The sequence below is a fragment of the Anomaloglossus baeobatrachus genome, chromosome 11 (assembly GCF_048569485.1).
Source record: "Anomaloglossus baeobatrachus isolate aAnoBae1 chromosome 11, aAnoBae1.hap1, whole genome shotgun sequence".
NCBI classification, from domain to species: domain Eukaryota; kingdom Metazoa; phylum Chordata; class Amphibia; order Anura; family Aromobatidae; genus Anomaloglossus; species Anomaloglossus baeobatrachus.
Window position 1 is genome coordinate 9,609,987 of NC_134363.1, and position 21,562 is coordinate 9,631,548.

General features: G+C 44.2%; 2 protein-coding genes across 3 annotated transcripts in view; one reads left to right on the plus strand and one right to left on the minus strand.

Annotated features, from left to right (window-relative positions):
• NPHS1 (NPHS1 adhesion molecule, nephrin) overlaps positions 1-21,562 on the plus strand; it is a 234,143-nt gene that overhangs the window by 44,730 nt on the left and 167,851 nt on the right. The gene's annotated exons all lie outside the window — the stretch shown is intronic.
• Positions 4,925-21,562, minus strand: part of LOC142256762 (kin of IRRE-like protein 2) — a 28,561-nt gene continuing 11,923 nt past the window's right edge. The window contains exons 2-15 of one of the 2 annotated variants that reach the window (XM_075328652.1): positions 10,715-10,864; positions 10,472-10,621; positions 10,225-10,382; positions 9,992-10,139; positions 9,765-9,870; positions 8,993-9,138; positions 8,611-8,738; positions 8,397-8,523; positions 8,181-8,281; positions 7,678-7,876; positions 7,478-7,582; positions 7,035-7,132; positions 6,865-6,930; positions 4,925-6,762 (exon numbers count right to left, since the gene is read on the minus strand). In XM_075328652.1, the coding sequence (XP_075184767.1) occupies positions 6,343-6,762; positions 6,865-6,930; positions 7,035-7,132; positions 7,478-7,582; positions 7,678-7,876; positions 8,181-8,281; positions 8,397-8,523; positions 8,611-8,738; positions 8,993-9,138; positions 9,765-9,870; positions 9,992-10,139; positions 10,225-10,382; positions 10,472-10,621; positions 10,715-10,864 (2,102 nt within the window). In that variant the 3' untranslated portion in view covers positions 4,925-6,342. Of the gene's footprint in view, positions 6,763-6,864; positions 6,931-7,034; positions 7,133-7,477; positions 7,583-7,677; positions 7,877-8,180; positions 8,282-8,396; positions 8,524-8,610; positions 8,739-8,992; positions 9,139-9,764; positions 9,871-9,991; positions 10,143-10,224; positions 10,383-10,471; positions 10,622-10,714; positions 10,865-21,562 lie in introns of both variants that reach the window. The other variant, XM_075328651.1, reaches the window with a different exon arrangement.

Consider the following 21,562-nt stretch of genomic DNA (forward strand, 5'->3'; position numbering starts at 1 on the left):
CTGTATATAATTATATATGTACAGCTGGTATAACCTGGACATCTCCTGTATATAATTATATATGTACAGCCGGTATAACCTGGTCATCTCCTGTATATAATTATATATGTACAGCCGGTATAACCTGGGCATCTCCTGTATATAATTATATATGTACAGCTGGTATAACCTGGGCATCTCCTGTATATAATTATATATGTACAGCCGGTATAACCTGGCATCTCCTGTATATAATTATATATGTACAGCTGGTATAACCTGGACATCTCCTGTATATAATTATATATGTACAGCCGGTATAACCTGGTCATCTCCTGTTTATAATTATATATGTACAGCCGGTATAACCTGGGCATCTCCTGTATATAATTATATATGTACAGCCGGTATAACCTGGGCATCTCCTGTATATAATTATATATGTACAGCTGGTATAACCTGGGCATCTCCTGTATATAATTATATATGTACAGCCGGTATAACCTGGGCATCTCCTGTATATAATTATATATGTACAGCTGGTATAACCTGGGCATCTCCTGTATATAATTATATATGTACAGCCGGTATAACCTGGTCATCTCCTGTATATAATTATATATGTACAGCCGCTATAACCTGGGCATCTCCTGTATATAATTATATATGTACAGCCGCTATAACCTGGGCATCTCCTGTATATAATTATATATGTACAGCCAGTATAACCTGGGTATCTCCTGTATATAATTATATATGTACAGCCAGTATAACCTGGGCATCTCCTGTATATAATTATATATGTACAGCCGGTATAACCTGGGCATCTCCTGTATATAATTATATATGTACAGCTGGTATAACCTGGGCATCTCCTGTATATAAATATATATGTACAGCCGGTATAACCTGGGCATCTCCTGTATATAATTATATATGTACAGCCGGTATAACCTGGGCATCTCCTGTATATAATTATATATGTACAGCCGGTATAACCTGGGCATCTCCTGTATATAATTCTATATGTACAGCCGGTATAACCTGGGCATCTCCTGTATATAATTATATATGTACAGCCGGTATAACCCGGGCATCTCCTGTATATAATTATATATGTACAGCCGGTATAACCCAGGCATCTCCTGTATATAATTATATATGTACAGCCGGTATAACCCAGGCATCTCCTGTATATAATTATATATGTACAGCTGGTATAACCTGGGTATCTCCTGTATATAATTATATATGTACAGCCGGTATAACCCGGGCATCTCCTGTATATAATTATATATGTACAGCTGGTATAACCTGGGCATCTCCTGTATATAATTATATATGTACAGCCGGTATAACCCGGGCATCTCCTGTATATAATTATATATGTACAGCCGGTATAACCCGGGCATCTCCTGTATATAATTATATATGTACAGCCGGTATAACCCGGGCATCTCCTGTATATAATTATATATGTACAGCCGGTATAACCTGGCATCTCCTGTATATAATTATATATGTACAGCTGGTATAACCTGGCATCTCCTGTATATAATTATATATGTACAGCTGGTATAACCTGGACATCTCCTGTATATAATTATATATGTACAGCCGGTATAACCTGGTCATCTCCTGTATATAATTATATATGTACAGCCGGTATAACCTGGGCATCTCCTGTATATAATTATATATGTACAGCTGGTATAACCTGGGCATCTCCTGTATATAATTATATATGTACAGCCGGTATAACCTGGCATCTCCTGTATATAATTATATATGTACAGCTGGTATAACCTGGACATCTCCTGTATATAATTATATATGTACAGCCGGTATAACCTGGGCATCTCCTGTATATAATTATATATGTACAGCCGGTATAACCTGGGCATCTCCTGTATATAATTATATATGTACAGCCGGTATAACCTGGGCATCTCCTGTATATAATTCTATATGTACAGCCGGTATAACCTGGTCATCTCCTGTATATAATTATATATGTACAGCCGGTATAACCTGGGCATCTCCTGTATATAATTATATATGTACAGCTGGTATAACCTGGGCATCTCCTGTATATAATTATATATGTACAGCCGGTATAACCTGGCATCTCCTGTATATAATTATATATGTACAGCTGGTATAACCTGGACATCTCCTGTATATAAATATATATGTACAGCCGGTATAACCTGGGCATCTCCTGTATATAATTATATATGTACAGCCGGTATAACCTGGGCATCTCCTGTATATAATTATATATGTACAGCCGGTATAACCTGGGCATCTCCTGTATATAATTCTATATGTACAGCCGGTATAACCTGGGCATCTCCTGTATATAATTATATATGTACAGCCGGTATAACCCGGGCATCTCCTGTATATAATTATATATGTACAGCCGGTATAACCCAGGCATCTCCTGTATATAATTATATATGTACAGCTGGTATAACCTGGGTATCTCCTGTATATAATTATATATGTACAGCCGGTATAATCCGGGCATCTCCTGTATATAATTATATATGTACAGCCGGTATAACCCGGGCATCTCCTGTATATAATTATATATGTACAGCCGGTATAACCCGGGCATCTCCTGTATATAATTATATATGTACAGCCGGTATAACCTGGCATCTCCTGTATATAATTATATATGTACAGCTGGTATAACCTGGCATCTCCTGTATATAATTATATATGTACAGCCGGTATAACCTGGGCATCTCCTGTATATAATTATATATGTACAGCTGGTATAACCTGGGCATCTCCTGTATATAATTATATATGTACAGCCGGTATAACCTGGCATCTCCTGTATATAATTATATATGTACAGCTGGTATAACCTGGACATCTCCTGTATATAATTATATATGTACAGCCGGTATAACCTGGTCATCTCCTGTTTATAATTATATATGTACAGCCGGTATAACCTGGGCATCTCCTGTATATAATTATATATGTACAGCCGGTATAACCTGGGCATCTCCTGTATATAATTATATATGTACAGCTGGTATAACCTGGGCATCTCCTGTATATAATTATATATGTACAGCCGGTATAACCTGGGCATCTCCTGTATATAATTATATATGTACAGCTGGTATAACCTGGGCATCTCCTGTATATAATTATATATGTACAGCCGGTATAACCTGGTCATCTCCTGTATATAATTATATATGTACAGCCGCTATAACCTGGGCATCTCCTGTATATAATTATATATGTACAGCCAGTATAACCTGGGTATCTCCTGTATATAATTATATATGTACAGCCAGTATAACCCGGGCATCTCCTGTATATAATTATATATGTACAGCCGGTATAACCTGGGCATCTCCTGTATATAATTATATATGTACAGCTGGTATAACCTGGGTATCTCCTGTATATAATTATATATGTACAGCCGGTATAACCTGGGCATCTCCTGTATATAATTCTATATGTACAGCCGGTATAACCTGGGCATCTCCTGTATATAATTATATATGTACAGCCGGTATAACCCGGGCATCTCCTGTATATAATTATATATGTACAGCCGGTATAACCTGGGCATCTCCTGTATATAATTATATATGTACAGCTGGTATAACCTGGGTATCTCCTGTATATAATTATATATGTACAGCTGGTATAACCTGGGCATCTCCTGTATATAATTATATATGTACAGCTGGTATAACCTGGGCATCTCCTGTATATAAATATATATGTACAGCCGGTATAACCTGGGCATCTCCTGTATATAATTATATATGTACAGCCGGTATAACCTGGGCATCTCCTGTATATAATTATATATGTACAGCCGGTATAACCTGGGCATCTCCTGTATATAATTCTATATGTACAGCCGGTATAACCTGGGCATCTCCTGTATATAATTATATATGTACAGCCGGTATAACCCGGGCATCTCCTGTATATAATTATATATGTACAGCCGGTATAACCTGGGCATCTCCTGTATATAATTATATATGTACAGCTGGTATAACCTGGGTATCTCCTGTATATAATTATATATGTACAGCTGGTATAACCTGGGCATCTCCTGTATATAATTATATATGTACAGCTGGTATAACCTGGGCATCTCCTGTATATAAATATATATGTACAGCCGGTATAACCTGGGCATCTCCTGTATATAATTATATATGTACAGCCGGTATAACCTGGGCATCTCCTGTATATAATTATATATGTACAGCCGGTATAACCTGCGCATCTCCTGTATATAATTATATATGTACAGCTGGTATAACCTGGGCATCTCCTGTATATAATTATATATGTACAGCTGGTATAACCTGGGCATCTCCTGTATATAATTATAAATGTACAGCCAGTATAACCTGGGCATCTCCTGTATATAATTATATATGTACAGCCGGTATAACCTGGGCATCTCCTGTATATAATTATATATGTACAGCCGGTATAACCTGGGCATCTCCTGTATATAATTATATATGTACAGCTGGTATAACCTGGGCATCTCCTGTATATAATTATATATGTACAGCTGGTATAACCTGGGCATCTCCTGTATATAATTATAAATGTACAGCCGGTATAACCTGGGCATCTCCTGTATATAATTATATATGTACAGCCGGTATAACCTGGGCATCTCCTGTATATAATTATATATGTACAGCCGGTATAACCTGGGCATCTCCTGTATATAATTATATATGTACAGCTGGTATAACCTGGGCATCTCCTGTATATAATTATATATGTACAGCTGGTATAACCTGGGCATCTCCTGTATATAATTATATATGTACAGCTGGTATAACCCGGGCATCTCCTGTATATAATTATATATGTACAGCTGGTATAACCTGGGCATTTCTTCTTATGTATATTGAGGAGACAATGATTTTGACAATTTTCATCTTTTAATAATTAAATATAAATATCTTTCATTACTGTACAGATATAAAAGCACAATATTGTCGTTGCATTTTGTAATTGACGCTTATGAAAAAGTATCCGGGGGCGAAACGTCTGGAAATCCGATATTCACATCCGAACCTGGAAATTTTTTCTGTACAAAGAATTGAGAAAAATTAAGGCAGGAAATATGAAATGAGAAAAAAACAACGAAAAATGAAAAAGCTCCGAGGGGGTCGAAACGGCTCCGGGAAAAGTGCAAAGTGGAGAATTCTGCCCCGATCCTGTCAATAAAATCTATATACACAGACGTCATAAAACTCCTATAATCCGGCATTTGATAATCCAGAATTCTTATAAATGATAGACGATATTTGATGACTGATTTGGGTGTCTCATATAGACTACACATAATAAATTAATACTTCTACCCTTCTTTTCTTTTGTTACATTTTCACTTTCGTCTTTGGAATCTGAGATCTCCTTCTATACAATCTGTCATGGCATGGAAAAGGTTAATAAATAATAAGTGGGGGGGAATATCCCAAGACGAGTCCTGAAAAATGCCGAAATATGTCTTCACCTTCTTAATCACACAGTGCTCAAGAAAGCGATATCTAATACCGTGTATATATATATATATACAGAATACCCTTAACCGTAAATATTTACATACTGTACATATCGTATAAAAAAAAATTACAAAAAAAAAACTAAACAAAAAACACCTGCAGTACATACGAAAGCCACCGGGTGGCACTGTTTCTCCTTAACAATTTAAAGGCATTCAGTTCGGGTAGACCCTGGAGGGGTCTCTAATCTATATCGACCTCATACGTGCTGATCCATGCTGGATTTCCTGCGAAAGCTCCTTAATACTATATGTTATATAACTACGGAGAGTGCGGCGCTTATTATAGTCCCAGTTTTGCGGTTTTTATAGAAAAGCTGTGCTAGAACCAAGGGGTATACAAAGAGGAGAGGCCTAATCCTGGGGCAGGAGGTCCCAATGAGTGGTTGTCCTCATCCCCCTTCATAACCCTCTTGGGAAAGGACCCTTGAGCAAGTTGACTCCTCCTGTTTTTGCTGTGCCTACGGAGTTGAGCACCCCTCGCTTAGGTTTAGGAAGAGGGATGAGGCCAACTGGAGCGAGGCCTGCAGGAGCTGCATGTCTTATCATCAGTGGGTCATCCATCATTTCTATAGACCCCCGCCCCGAGCTTGTACACATGGAAGGCCGTTTAGTGCAGGTGCAAAATGTTCAAGAGGAAGACGTAAGGCGGCCATTTTGAACCTTTTTGAGAACAAGATGGTCCGTATCGGACTTTTCACTCCCAAGTCTAAAGTCTGAGATTGAAATTTTCTAACTGTGCTGGCTTGTTTGGTAAGTGAAATATCCATGGCTCAAACGTGAGTTTGCATCCGCTGTTGCGCCGGGCGTCCGTAGTCTCCGTGCGTGGAGAGCGAGGCGTAGGAAAGACGTGACAGCGTTGGACCCGTTTCTAATGTTTCGAAACGATCTGGTCGGACGTAATTACAAAAGGCTCTGGCGTAAGGTTGTGGTTGATTACCAGGGCCTGGAGGTAAACAGGTTGGGCCTTGAGGTATGTGGATGCGTTCACTTCCGTGGCGTGGAGTTGTGGCGTATCGATTGGTATACTCATACAGTTTAGGGGCTCCTAAGGATGGGGTAGGACACAGTTGGGTGAGGGCCGACGGTGCGGAGTAAAGAGGACGTGGAGGAGAAGAGAACTCTGGATAGGCCACAGTTGTTGGACGGGAGTCTTCATGAGCTCGGACTTTGTAGTAACCGTTGGTTGGGTCCTGCCAGGAGGAAATGGGTCAGAGTTAGTGTAATACTCTCGATTATGTGGCCTCTGCATCACCAAAAGATGACAACACTGAGGAAGATGGCGAACAACGTACCTGAGAGTCATCGGGAATATCACTGTGTTCAGTCTGTGACGTTCCTCGAGATTCTGTATCGGTATGCTGCGGAGGAGACAACGTAAGAAGAACATATTAAAAAAACCCCTCAAAACATCCAAATTCTTCTTCTAAGAAGTGTCCTCTATACTTGTCATGAAGACACTCACCAAGGGTTCCTTCAGGTCTTCTTCAGAGTCACTCGGGTGTCGGTCGCTGTGATCACTTCCAGAAACTTCCACTGCTAGAATCTGTGTGTCTTTCACCGCTAAAGAAGAAAAGTGTGGTTTTATTAACAGGCACTCAATATGTCTCATCCCCATAAGAAGAAGACAAATGTCTCATACAGTTTTGAAGTTTTACAGAAAATATTTAAGAACTGCTACGTTGACCATGAAGACTCTTGAAGAAAGAACTACTACATTGACCATGAAGACTCTTGAAGTAAGAACTACTACGTTGACCATAAAGACTTTTGAAGTATGGCCAGATCCTACAGTTCTTACAAAAGTTCTCAGGGAAGAGAATATGGAGCTATCTAGCCTGAATGAAGACTTTGACATGTTCTAACCAGATTTTCCAGAAGGTAAGTCGATCCAAAAGCTCCTCTTACCTTTTCGAGGTCGTCGGCAGCACAGAACGCAGATGGTCACCAGTACAAAGAGGCAGAGAGTCCCAAGACCCAGTGCGATCATCAGAAGCATGAGAGGTAGTGCGGCTGTAAGAAATTACAAAACGATTGGACCTGGCTTGGTGGAATAGTCCTAAAGATCAAGATGGAGCCTCCCACACTGATTATCTAGCAAGACTTACCTTGTTGTCTCAGGGAGATGATCACCGAGTCCTCCCCATACTGATTTATGGCTGTGCAGTTGTACGGCATGGTGTAATCTGAAGGCTCTGTCCCATCGATGATGAGAAATGAGACAGCTCCACTATTGGTGACACGTGTCTCTACTGAAAAACGGCCCCAGGAGCCCTCATCAAGGCTGTGCTTGTCCCAGGACCAGATCTACAGGAGAAATTGATGAAAAGAGTGATAATATGTGGATAGTAGGTTGCACCGGCCTATCTTTTGACATGCCGGAGAGAGATGTAAGCAGTGAACGCCGGTGGGGAGACGTGAGCTGGGATTTTCATTGATTTCCAGATGGAAGAAGTAATGACGCTGTCTTTAGAAATCAATGAAGAAACTCTTCATCAAGGATCCAAATTACGGCTATCGATGACCAGGCCCTAACTGTGGGAATTCGTGAAAGTCCCAAAGCTCATGAATCCCCACCAATGTCCTCCCCTATAAATATCAAGATACTTACAATCCGATCAGGGATCGGTGTCGTCTCCACCACACACTCAAGTCGAGTCTTCCCTCCAAGAATACTCTCATAGTTAATTTCACTGCTAATGATGGGAGGCCCTAAGGAGAAGACAAAAACATCACAGTCTGACTCTGTACATCTGTGCTTTTATAAGTCTTTTCTAAAGATTTCACTGAAGACATAAACAATCTTCAAGACCTCCCTCAGCCTCACCTCTCACTGTGAGCGTCACCTCCTTCTCCATGGTGCCTATGCGGGGCACAATGGCCTTGCACACATAGGTTCCTGCATCTTCTCGGGATACCTTGCTTAGAGAGAGAGTATTCCCATTGCTTAAGACCTGCGAGAAGAAGGAAGGAAAGTCTTCAGACTTGGATTCGCAAGGTTGTGTTGATCCTATAAAGATAACATGAACCTGGTGAATTACCTCCGTGGATCCCTTCTTGTTCCAGAACTGAGTTGGGGTGGGATTTCCCGTCCAACCACAGAAGAATGAAGCATCTCCTCCAACATCCACCGTCATGGGTCGTGGTTCAGTTAGAAGACGAGGACCAACTGTTGGAGAAAGGAAGATCCAAATGAGATAGCTCATCTTTACTAAAGATGTCCTCTGAGGTTACTAATGACTGGTGTGCTGTGACAGCAGCATAGTACCATGCTAACCTATCTGACTCTTCAGGTCATCAGGGTAAAGGTTATATTCCCATATTCATGGATGGATATCATTGGATAGTTCTTGTAAAACATCATTATCACTAAAAATGAGCACAAAAGAAGAGACCCAACTGACCCAGAAGAATTCTACTTACACAAGACATTGACGGCGGTGCTCACGTTGCTGCTTCCGACGCTGTTAGATACTTCACATGAGACTGGAGCAGTAAAAAATGTGTGGTCCACGGTCACATGGTAGCGGTCTCCAGAAACAGAGAGGGGCACTCCTCCCTTTGCCCACCTGTAAAGGTACATAAATACAAGGCTATTAGAGACATTTAATCAAACCGAGAAACATGGTTTTGCCCATTAGATGGTTGACGAGTCCAACCAAGAAATGTGGGTTTTGCTCATTAGATGGTTGTTAAGTCCAACTGAAAAACATGGTTTTGCCTATTAGACGGTTGACAAGTCCAACCAAGAAATGTGGGATTTGCCCATTAGATGGTTGACAAGTACAACCGACAAGCATGGGTTTCGGCCATTAGATGGTTGACAAGTACAACCGACAAACATGGGTTTCGGCCATTAGATGGTTGACAAGTCCAACCGAGAAACTTGGGTTTCGCCCATTAGATGGTTGACAAGTCCAACCGTGAAACCTGGGTTTCGCCCATTAGATGGTTGTCAAGCCCAACCGAGAAACTTGAATTTCGCCTATTAGATAGTTGACAAGTCCAACCAAGAAACATGGGTTTTACCCATTAGACGGTTGACAAGTTCAACTGAAAAACGTGGGTTTGCCCATTAGGCGGTTGACAATCCAACCGAGGAACATGGGTTTTGAGCATTAGATGGTTCACAAGTCCAACCAAGAAACATAGGTTCCCTGCCCAGATGGCTGATAATAGGGGGTAATACACCTACCTATAACCCGTCACCTCCGGGTTGGACACGGCGCTGCAGAGGAAGGAGACGGAGCCTCCCTCGGAGACTGTTGGAGGATCCACTGAGAGTGTCACTTTGGGAGGATCTATGGAAAAAAATACAAAACTCATGGGTTTGGGGATTGATTTTCCATAGTTGTGTCATAGTAACCAGTTGACGCTTTGTCGTGCCCACACCAATAATGGGTATGTGAAACCAATACTTACACTGCACGCTCAGCGTCACCGATCTCTCCCGCCCCTCGGGCAGTGCCGAGTTCCTGACCCGACACGTGTAGCTGACACCAGCGTCTGCAAAACTAGGGGTGATCAAGAGGCTGCTCACTGCGTCCTCGCTTTTGCCGTCCGAGAGAATCTGCTGCACATAAATATAAGTGGTTAGGTGGCCACCATGACACGTGAACATATACACAACTCATCGGCGCCGCTCAAAGCCTCACCTTGTTGTAAATCGCCCCGTCCATATGTTTACCGCCGCGGTACCAGGTGATTTCAGCCGCCGGCTTTGCAGCAGGGGCCAGGCACGTCAAGTTATAAGGGGTGTCAAGAAGGACGTTAAATATGGGGGCACCACGGATCAATGGTTCTCCTGGGGGAACTGAGAAATAGAGAGAATCAGAGACCCGATGCCCAAGAGATGCCAACTAGATGTGCTATGTATGATTCCTCCAGAACCGGTGTACTCACCAAGCACAGTCAAATGAGCCCGTTGCGACCTCAGTGCGGCCTGCGTTGCTTGGCACTCGAAGATGGCGTCATCGCCCAGCTCTACTCCTTCTATGTGCAAATTGTGCTCTCCTGACGTGTGGTCTCCAATGATGGAATAACGGGACCAACCTATAAAATAACATTGCAAAAAGTTTTTTCAACCAATTCCAAAAAAACCCCAAAAACATCCTAAGTAAAAAAATAAAATGCAAATTCCAATACCTGGAAGGTCTCGTTCTGCTCCCAGCGCCAAGCCGTCCATTGTCCACTGGACGCCCCCTCTGTAGCCAATCACCACGCAGGGTAGAGTCACCGACTTGCCGGCTACCACCACCACGTCAGAGGGCTGCTGTGCAAAATGAGCCCCGAAAGCTGTAAATGCAAAAACAACAAAAAATAGACGATTGAGTTTCATAGCTGGGGGGCGCAGGAGGACAGAGGTCAATAATCAGACTCTTCTCTTACTGCCATATGGTAAATATATGTTTTTAAGTGCTGACGAGCTTCTAGGTATCATGTTGTGCGGCGGGCCAGCTGTTGGCACTGTCATTCCACGGTAATGGACATTAATCTTTTCCTTATGAGCTGCCGTCTCAGTGACAGTTGTCAGGGGGAAGGTGAAACGCACACAAAGGAGAAGATATTGGTGCATAAAGCGTAAAAAAAGGCAAAAAAAACAACAAAAACATAAAAAATAAATGATCTCTTCCGTTACTTTTATCGAATTATTAGCGCACACTTTGGACTTCACGTCTTTTTGGAATCATGGTAGAGGCAGATACTGTATCGGCGGTTCGTCAACGTCTTTTTGGAACCTTCGCGGCAGAAGCAGATACTGTAACGTCGGTTCCCCACGTCTTTTGGAATCATCGTGGTAGAAGAAGATCCTGTATCGGCGGTTCGTCAACGTCTTTTTTGGAATCATCGTGGTAGAAGCAGATACTGTGATGGCAGTTCCCCACGTCTTTTTGGAGTCATCGTGGCAGAAGCAGATACAGTGACGTCGGTTCGCCACGTCTTTTTGGAATTGTGACAGAGGCAGATACTGTATCGGCGGTTCGTCAACGTCTTTTTGGAGTCATCGCGGCAGAAGCAGATACTGTAACGTCGGTTCCCCACATCTTTTTGGAGTCATCATGATAGAAGAAGATACTGTATCGGCGGTTCGTCAACGTCTTTTTGGAATCATCGTGGTAGAAGCAGATACTGTGATGGCAGTTCCCCACGTCTTTTTGGAGTCATCGTGGCAGAAGCAGATACTCTATCGGCGGTTCGTCAACATCTTTTTGGAATCACCGTGGCAGAGGCAGATACTGTATCGGCAGTTTTGCGAGATGACGTGAAGACGTTATGGGAAAATCCACCTTCACGAGTCGGCTTCTGGAGATTCTCCTTCTGGGAGACTTTCAATTTTCTTACTTCCCACATGATTCAGTCGGTTTGAGATGAGTTATTTTGAGGGTTTTTCCGAGTTCCATTTTTCACCGGATGCTGGAGGCGCCTGCGCTCGGCGCGTGGATGATGTGTTACATGAAGCTTGAAGCCAATGTACAGGTTCTGGAAGAGCTGAGGACCATTTTCTGCGCCGTCGCCCCCAGCTGAGGGGGATGTGATAACGCTCGAGGACTGTTCGTCGGAGATTGAGAAGCTCATATCCGAAACGCCGAATGTTCAGCTGCAGGACAATGGTGGATATGTTTGGTATTAAACTTTTTAGCTAAGGGGTGAGATTGACGTTTTTGTTCCGCAGTCGGACAACGGGACTTAGGTCAGATTTTTTTCTACTTTACTGGTCATAAGAAACAGGGAGTGGGACGAGGTCAATGGTCACCTCCACCGTAAACTCCTTCAAGAGGATGAAGGTAGAGGGGCAACATGGACCTGGGACAGTGGAAGGCAGGACAAGGTGGAAGTTGGCCAATATGGCAGCAGGACTTTGTGTAATTGGGGCAATAAGAAACAGGGAACAGGACAACGTTGAAGTGGGTCATTAAGGAAACAAGACGGTGAGAAAGTGGAACAAGAGGGAAGCAGGCCAACGTGGAAGAACGCCAATGGAAGTGCGGCAAGGAAACAAGACAGCTGGCAACAGAGAAGTAGAGAAGCAGAACAGTGTGGAAACGGCGCAATATGGAAGCAGAAAAGGGTGGACGTGGGATAATATGAAAACATGACAGTGTAGAAGCCAGACAATGGGAAGTGGGTCAAAATGAAAGAAGGACAGTGTGGAAGGGGGGTAATAAAGAAGCCGGACAGTAAGGACTGTAGACGTGGGCGAATAAGAAAGTGGTCTAATATGGAAGTGGTGCATAGGGAAAAAATGAAAAATGCAGTGACTGCGGGTGCTTTAGAGAAAACAGGGTAACCAAGAGATTGGAAAGAGGGGACAACGCGTTTCAGAGTTGTTCTAACTCCTTCATCAGGCTCCTGAAGTAAGAACAACTCCGAAATGCGCTGCCAATAAAATATTCCTTCTATTCTCCTGGTTACCGTTTCCTCTGGACTCAGCAGCACCTGCAAAACCACATTTTTTGTTTTTAGCTATCCTCAAGTTCTGTGCCTGACCTGGTCAGGTCCTGCAGGTGGAGCAGTAGCCAAGTCCTGCCAAAGTCCTACCATTCCTCAAGCCCTGTGCAGTGTTGTGCTTGGAATTTTCACAACCTTACTGGCTGAGCAACTGCTAACTTGTGCGTCAATGAGGAAGCAGGACAGTATGATAGCAAAGCAACAAGGAAGCAGGACAGTGTGAAAGCGGAGCAACGAGGAAGCAGGACAGTGTGAAAGCGGAGCAACAGTGTGAAAGCGGAGCAACAAGGAAGCAGGACAGTGTGAAAGCAGAGCAACGTGGAAGCAGGATAGTGTGGGAGTGAGGCAATGAGGAAGCAAAACAATGTGGGGGTGGAGAAACGAGGAAGCAGGATAGTATGGAAGTGGGGCAATGAGGAAGCAGGACAGAGTGGGAGTGGGGCAATGAGGAAGCAGGACAGTATGATAGCAAAGCAACAAGGAAGCAGGACAGTGTGAAAGCGGAGCAACGAGGAAGCAGGATAGTATGGGATTGAGGCAATGAGGAAGCAGGACAGAGTGGGAGTGGGGCAATGAGGAAGCAGGACAGAGTGGGAGTGGGGCAATGAGGAAGCAGGACAGTGTGGCAGTGGGGCAATGAGGAAGCAGGACAGTGTGGCAGTGGGGCAATGAGGAAGCAGGACAGTGTGGGAGTGGGGCAATGAGGAAGCAGGACAGTGCGGAAGTGGGGCAATGAGGAAGCAGGACAGTGTGAAAGTGGAGCAACGAGGAAGCAGTACAATGTGAAAGTGGAGCAACGAGGAAGCAGTACAATGTGAAAGTGGGGCAATGAGGAAGCAGGACAGTGTGAAAGCGGAACAACGAGGAAGCAAGACAATGTGAAAGTTTAGCAATGACAAAGCAGGACAGTGTGAAAATGGAGCAACAAGGAAACAGGACAGTATGAAAACGGAGCAACGAGGAAGCAGGATAGTATGGAAGTGGGGCAATGAGGAAGCAGGACAGAGTGGGAGTGGGGCAATGAGGAAGCAAGGCAATGTGAGGGTGGAGCAACGAGGAAGCAGGACAGTATGGAAGTGGGGCAATGAGGAAGCAGGACAGTGTGTCAGTGGGGCAATGAAGAAGCAGGACATAGTGGGAGTGGGGCAATGAGGAAGCAGGACAGTGTGGGAATGGGGCAATGAGGAGGCAGGACAGTGTGGGAGTGGGGCAATGAGGAAGCAGGACAGTATGGGAGTGGGGCAACGAGGAAGCAGGACAGTGCGGAAGTGGGGCAATGAGGAAGCAGAACAGTGTGGGAGTGGAGCAATAAGGAAGCAGGACAGTGTTGAAGTGGAGCAATGAGGAAGCAGGACAGTGTGAAAGTGGAGCAATGAGGAAGCAGGAGAGTGCAGAAGTGTCACAATGAGGAAGCAGGACAGTGTGAAAGTGGAGCAATGAGGAAGCAGGACAATGTGAAAGTGGAGCAACGAGGAAGCAGGACAATGTGAAAGTGGGGCAATGAGGAAGCAGGACAATGTGAAAGTGGGGCAATGAGGAAGCAGGACAATGTGAAAGTGGAGCAACGAGGAAGCAGGACAGTATGAAAACGGTGCAATGAGGAAGCATGCAGACTATTTGCATATGGTTTCTTAAGTGACCAGCTGTAGTGACGCTGTATATTCTCAGGTGTAGTCATAACAGCTCCAGTATATCACAATAAATGCACCAATATCCAGTCTGGATTGTATCTGCAGCGGAGCGGCCAGAGGAGCCAAACACAAGCTATAATGCATGCGCCTCCGAAAGTGGAAAGAACTGGAACAGATCCAGACGGTCTTTATCCAAGATGAGAGAATTACTGTATCATGGAGGTTAACTGTCCTGGCGAAAAAAAAGTCGACCGCATATTACATCCATTTGTAGCCACATTGATGGAACACAATCCATTGAACTTTCCCCAACAAATGATGTTGAAAAAAAATAGTAAAAATAACATAAATATAAGCAATATAAAAAATATATAAAATAACATAATAGTGCTATAAATTAAATCTTGAAAAAGCATAAAAAAATCTAAAATAACATAATAATGCTATAAATTAAATCTTAAAAAAAGGATAAAAAATATCTAAATTAACATAATAATGCTATAAATTAAATCTTAAAAAAAGGATAAAAAATATATAAAATAAAAATAGTGCTATAAATGAAACCTTAAAAAAGCATAAAAAAATACCGTAAAATAACATAATAATGCTATAAATGAAATCTTAAAAAAAGGATAAAAAATATATAAAATAACAATAGTGCTATAAATTAAATCTTAAAAAAAAGCATAAAAATACCGTAAAATAACATAATAATACTATAAATTAAATCTTAAAAAAAGGGATAAAAAAATATAAAATAACATAATAATATGATAATGAAAAAAAGACATTTAAATGGTATATAAAAACTAAAAAAGACTTTCGGAATAAGTCCACGTTTCCAAAAGAAAAGTTTTCTAAACTTCGTGTCCCATATGATTAATGTTCCCCCCCTCCCCCTTCCCGCTACCAGCCCCCCCAAAAATGCAAGAAACCCCCCAAGCCTGGCGATCCCTCTATTGAATGAATCCCTTTTGTGTGTGGCGGTCTCTTTGTGCCAGCTTGTCTCTTTGTGTCGCTGGCCGTCTCTTCGGCCCCCTTCCTGTCCCCTGAGTGGCTTTAACAGATTTTTAAAAGCTGTTTTTCTAGAGTTAATCCACTTTCCACCTTTTCATGCTTTCTCCGCCATTGTGTAAACTGACAGCATGAAACTCGGTTGCGGAGAGGGGGGTGAGCGTCAAGGGAGGTGGGTAACAAACTAAGGGGGGCCCCAATCTGCACGGGGCGTCAATATAATGGGGGGCTTTAACCTCATCTTTTCTGGAGAGAATCGTTTGTGTTGACAGAAATTGCGCATAAGTTTGATTTTTTTTTTTTTCTATCTCAATTTAAGAGAAAATTCTAAAATTCCCCAGAGTCACTGATGGTAATATTAAATGTTACTACTTTAAAAACCGCGACGATCCATTGGAAAACCGCGAGGAAGACGAGAATTGCGAACGGTTTGGCATATTAGCGAGTCAGGTATCAAACCGCTCGCCGTTAACCGGTAGCGCCAGGGTTAAGCTGTAACCGCGCGCTATGCCTCGCTGCATCGATGAAACCACTTTATAAGGCGCAATAATCATCCTGATAGGGTTTGCATTGTACATCGGGAATAATTGCCTGCACTTAAGTCTCTCTGTGCATCCATTAAACACAGTTATCTCGCCCGATTCTCATTAGCGAAAGCTCAGAAGATCTTCTTTCTGTCGAGGGATAAAGTATTCGCTGTGATTGCAAGCTCTTGTGGCCCCCTGCACCCTCCTCCACCCCTCGCTCGCCCCCATTGCCATTCACTAACCAGCACCAGCCTGTGGGGGGGGTTGAGCCGTGTTAAGTGGAAGTTAATACACCATATGGTGTGTTTAAGAGACAGTTTGTCTTGTGTTTTCTGTGATCTGTTTATTGGGGCGTGAGGAATACTATTCAGTGATATGGTGCGGAGGTCACCGCCATTCTCTCTATAGAGGGGCGAGGGGGAGGACCGAACAAATAAGGGATGGGGGGCATTCTATGGGGGAATTGAATCAGAAACTTGTTAGCAGGACACGGTGTGTCACGAAAATATCAGTAACCCAGCATAACGGACCATTTTTATGAATTGGCGCAGATTTACGGCCTCCGGCTATATTTTTTATTTTACCAAAATCGAGAGATCGAATTTGATTTTATGTAAAATAGTCACTAATGTAAAAAAAATGGCCAAAAGCGCCGATGTCTAGAATAATAGGGAGTAGTGTAAAAAAATGGGCAAAAGCGCCGATGTCTGGCGTAATAGGGAATAATGTAAAAAATGGCCAAAAGCGCCGATGTCTGGTGTAATAGGGAATAATGTAAAAAATGGCCAAAAGCGCCGATGTCTGGTGTAATAGGGAATAATGTAAAAAATGGCCAAAAGCGCCGATGTCTGGCGTAATAGGGAATAATGTAAAAAATGGCCAAAAGCGCCGATGTCTGGTGTAATAGGGAGGAATGTAAAAAATAGTCAAAAGTGCCGATGTCTGGAATAATAGGGAGTAATGTAAAAAATGGGCAAAAGCGCCGATGTCTGGCGTAATAGGGAGTAATGTAATAAATGGCCAAAAGCGCCGATGTCTGGTGTAATAGGGAGTAATGTAAAAAATGGCCAAAAGCGCCGATGTCTGGCGTAATAGGGAGTAATGTAAAAAATGGCCAAAAGCGCCGATGTCTGGTGTAATAGGGAGGAATGTAAAAAATGGGCAAAAGCGCCGATGTCTGGCGTAATAGGGAGTAATGTAAAAAATGGCCAAAAGCGCCGATGTCTGGTGTAATAGGGAGGAATGTAAAAAATGGTCAAAAGCGCCGATGTTTGGCGTAATGGAACGGAATGTAAAAAATGGCCAAAAGCGCCGATATCTGGCGTAACAGGAAGGAATGTAAAAAATGGCCAAAAGCGCCGATGTCTGGCGTAATAGGGAGGAATGTACAAAATAGCCACAAGCGCCGGAGTCTGGTGTTGTAATAGGGAAGAAATGTAAAAAATGGCCAAAAGCGCCAATGTCTGGCATAATGGAGCAGAATGTAAAAAATGGCCAAAAGCGCCAATGTCTGGTGTAATAGGGAGGAATGTAAAAAATGGCCAAAAGTGCCAGTGTCTGGCATTGTAATAGGGAAAGAATGTAAAAAAAATGGCTGAAAGTGCTGATGTCTGGCATAATAGGGAGGAATGTAAAAAATAGCCAAACACGCCGATGTCTGGAATAATAGGGAGTAACGTAAAAAATGGCCAAAAGTGCCGATGTCTGGCGTAATGGAGGAAATGTAAAAAGTGGCCAAAAGCGCCGATGTCTGGCGTAATTACGGAGGAATGTACAAAATAGTCACAAATGCTGGAGTCTGGTGTTGTAATAGGGAAGACAGCGCAGGCCACTAATGTAAAAAATGGCTGAAAGCGCCGATGTCTGGTATTGTAATAGGGAGGAGAGCGCAGGCTGCTAATGTAAAGGATGGCTGAAAGCGCCGGTGTCTGGTGTAATAGAGAGGAGAGCGCAAGCCACTAATGTAAAGGATGGCTGAAAGCGCCGGTGTCTGGTGTAGTAGGGAGGAGAGCGCAGGCTGCTAATGTAAAGGATGGCTGAAAGCGCCGGTGTCTGGTGTAATAGGGAGGAGAGCGCAAGCCACTAATGTAAAGGATGGCTGAAAGCGCCAATGTCTGGTATTGTAATAGGGAGGAGAGCGCAGGCTGCTAATGTAAAAGATGGCTGAAAGCGCCGATGTCTGGTATTGTAATAGGGAAGAGAGCGCAGGCTGCTAATGTAAAGGATGGCTGAAAGCGCCGGTGTCTGGTGTAGTAGGGAGGAGAGCGCAGGCTGCTAATGTAAAGGATGGCTGAAAGCGCCGGTGTCTGGTGTAGTAGGGAGGAGAGCGCAGGCTGCTAATGTAAAGGATGGCTGAAAGCGCCGGTGTCTGGTGTAATAGGGAGGAGAGCGCAGGCTGCTAATGTAAAAGATGGCTGAAAGCGCCGGTGTCTGATGTAATAGGGAGGAGAGCGCAGGCTGCTAATGTAAAGGATGGCTGAAAGCGCCAATGTCTGGTATTGTAATAGGGAGGAGAGCGCAAGCCACTAATGTAAAGGATGGCTGAAAGCGCCAATGTCTGGTATTGTAATAGGGAGGAGAGCGCAGGCTGCTAATGTAAAGGATGGCTGAAAGCGCCAATGTCTGGTATTGTAATAGGGAGGAGAGCGCAGGGTGCTAATGTAAAGGATGGCTGAAAGCGCCAATGTCTGGTATTGTAATAGGGAGGAGAGCGCAAGCCACTAATGTAAAGCATGGCTGAAAGCGCCGGTGTCTGGTGTAATAGGGAGGAGAGCGCAGGCTGCTAATGTAAAGGATGGCTGAAAGCGCCAATGTCTGGTGTAGTAGGGAGGAGAGCGCAGGCTGCTAATGTAAAGGATGGCTGAAAGCGCCGGTGTCTGGTGTAATAGGGAGGAGAGCGCAGGCTGCTAATGTAAAGGATGGCTGAAAGCGCCAATGTCTGGTATTGTAATAGGGAGGAGAGCGCAGGCTGCTAATGTAAAGGATGGCTGAAAGCGCCGGTGTCTGGTGTAGTAGGGAGGAGAGCGCAGGCTGCTAATGTAAAGGATGGCTGAAAGCGCCGGTGTCTGGTGTAGTAGGGAGGAGACCGCAGGCTGCTAATGTAAAGGATGGCTGAAAGCGCCGGTGTCTGGTGTAATAGGGAGGAGAGCGCAGGCTGCTAATGTAAAGGATGGCTGAAAGCGCCGGTGTCTGGTGTAATAGGGAGGAGAGCGCAAGGCACTAATGTAAAGGATGGCTGAAAGCGCCGATGTCTGGTATTGTAATAGGGAGGAGAGCGCAGGCTGCTAATGTAAAAGATGGCTGAAAGCGCCGGTGTCTGGTGTAGTAGGGAGGAGAGCGCAGGCTGCTAATGTAAAGGATGGCTGAAAGCGCCAATGTCTGGTATTGTAATAGGGAGGAGAGCGCAGGCTGCTAATGTAAAGGATGGCTGAAAGCGCCGGTGTCTGGTGTAGTAGGGAGGAGACCGCAGGCTGCTAATGTAAAGGATGGCTGAAAGCGCCGGTGTCTGGTGTAATAGGGAGGAGAGCGCAAGCCACTAATGTAAAGGATGGCTGAAAGCGCCGATGTCTGGTATTGTAATAGGGAGGAGAGCGCAGGCTGCTAATGTAAAGGATGGCTGAAAGCGCCGGTGTCTGGTGTAGTAGGGAGGAGAGCGCAGGCTGCTAATGTAAAGGATGGCTGAAAGCGCCGGTGTCTGGTGTAGTAGGGAGGAGACCGCAGGCTGCTAATGTAAAGGATGGCTGAAAGCGCCGGTGTCTGGTGTAATAGGGAGGAGAGCGCAGGCTGCTAATGTAAAGGATGGCTGAAAGCGCCGGTGTCTGGTGTAATAGGGAGGAGAGCGCAAGGCACTAATGTAAAGGATGGCTGAAAGCGCCGATGTCTGGTATTGTAATAGGGAGGAGAGCGCAGGCTGCTAATGTAAAAGATGGCTGAAAGCGCCGGTGTCTGGTGTAGTAGGGAGGAGAGCGCAGGCTGCTAATGTAAAAGATGGCTGAAAGCGCCGGTGTCTGGTGTAGTAGGGAGGAGAGCGAAGGCTGCTAATGTAAAGGATGGCTGAAAGCGCCGGTGTCTGGTGTAGTAGGGAGGAGAGCGCAGGCTGCTAATGTAAAGGATGGCTGAAAGCGCCGGTGTCTGGTGTAGTAGGGAGGAGACCGCAGGCTGCTAATGTAAAGGATGGCTGAAAGCGCCGGTGTCTGGTGTAATAGGGAGGAGAGCGCAAGCCACTAATGTAAAGGATGGCTGAAAGCGCCGATGTCTGGTATTGTAATAGGGAGGAGAGCGCAGGCTGCTAATGTAAAGGATGGCTGAAAGCGCCGGTGTCTGGTGTAGTAGGGAGGAGAGCGCAGGCTGCTAATGTAAAAGATGGCTGAAAGCGCCGATGTCTGGTATTGTAATAGGGAGGAGAGCGCAGGCTGCTAATGTAAAGGATGGCTGAAAGCGCCGGTGTCTGGTGTAATAGGGAGGAGAGCGCAGGCTGCTAATGTAAAGGATGGCTGAAAGCGCCGATGTCTGGTGTAGTAGGGAGGAGAGCGCAGGCTGCTAATGTAAAGGATGGCTGAAAGCGCCGGTGTCTGGTGTAGTAGGGAGGAGACCGCAGGCTGCTAATGTAAAGGATGGCTGAAAGCGCCGGTGTCTGGTGTAATAGGGAGGAGAGCGCAAGCCACTAATGTAAAGGATGGCTGAAAGCGCCGATGTCTGGTATTGTAATAGGGAGGAGAGCGCAGGCTGCTAATGTAAAGGATGGCTGAAAGCGCCGGTGTCTGGTGTAGTAGGGAGGAGAGCGCAGGCTGCTAATGTAAAGGATGGCTGAAAGCGCCGGTGTCTGGTGTAATAGGGAGGAGAGCGCAGGCCACTAATGTAAAGGATGGCTGAAAGCGCCAATGTCTGGTATTGTAATAGGGAGGAGAGCGCAGGCTGCTAATGTAAAAGATGGCTGAAAGCGTCGGTGTCTGGTGCTGTAATAGGGAAGAAATCGCAGTGTACACCATTTTCTGTGATAGTGTGTAGAGATAAGTTTATTAATAAAGTTTGTTTAAAACCACTGCAGATATCCTTAGCAACCAATCAGATACCAGCTTTCACTTTTACAGTTTAGGTTTTAAAATGAAAGAGGAGATCTGATTGGTTGCTATAGGCAACTACTCCATTTTCAGTTTTCACTTGTTTACATGAAGCCAGGGCCCTGTTTTCTTTTTTTCCCCTCACATACACTCTAGGCCTCCTATATCCCAATTTTTTGGTACAAAGTGTCTTTGTTCTCCATAACTGTCTTTGCAGCCAATCAAATGTCAGCTTTCATTTTCCTCAGCAATTTAAAAAAATGTAAAGTGAGCTATGATTGGTTGCTATGCGCTGCAGTCTGATCTTGTTGT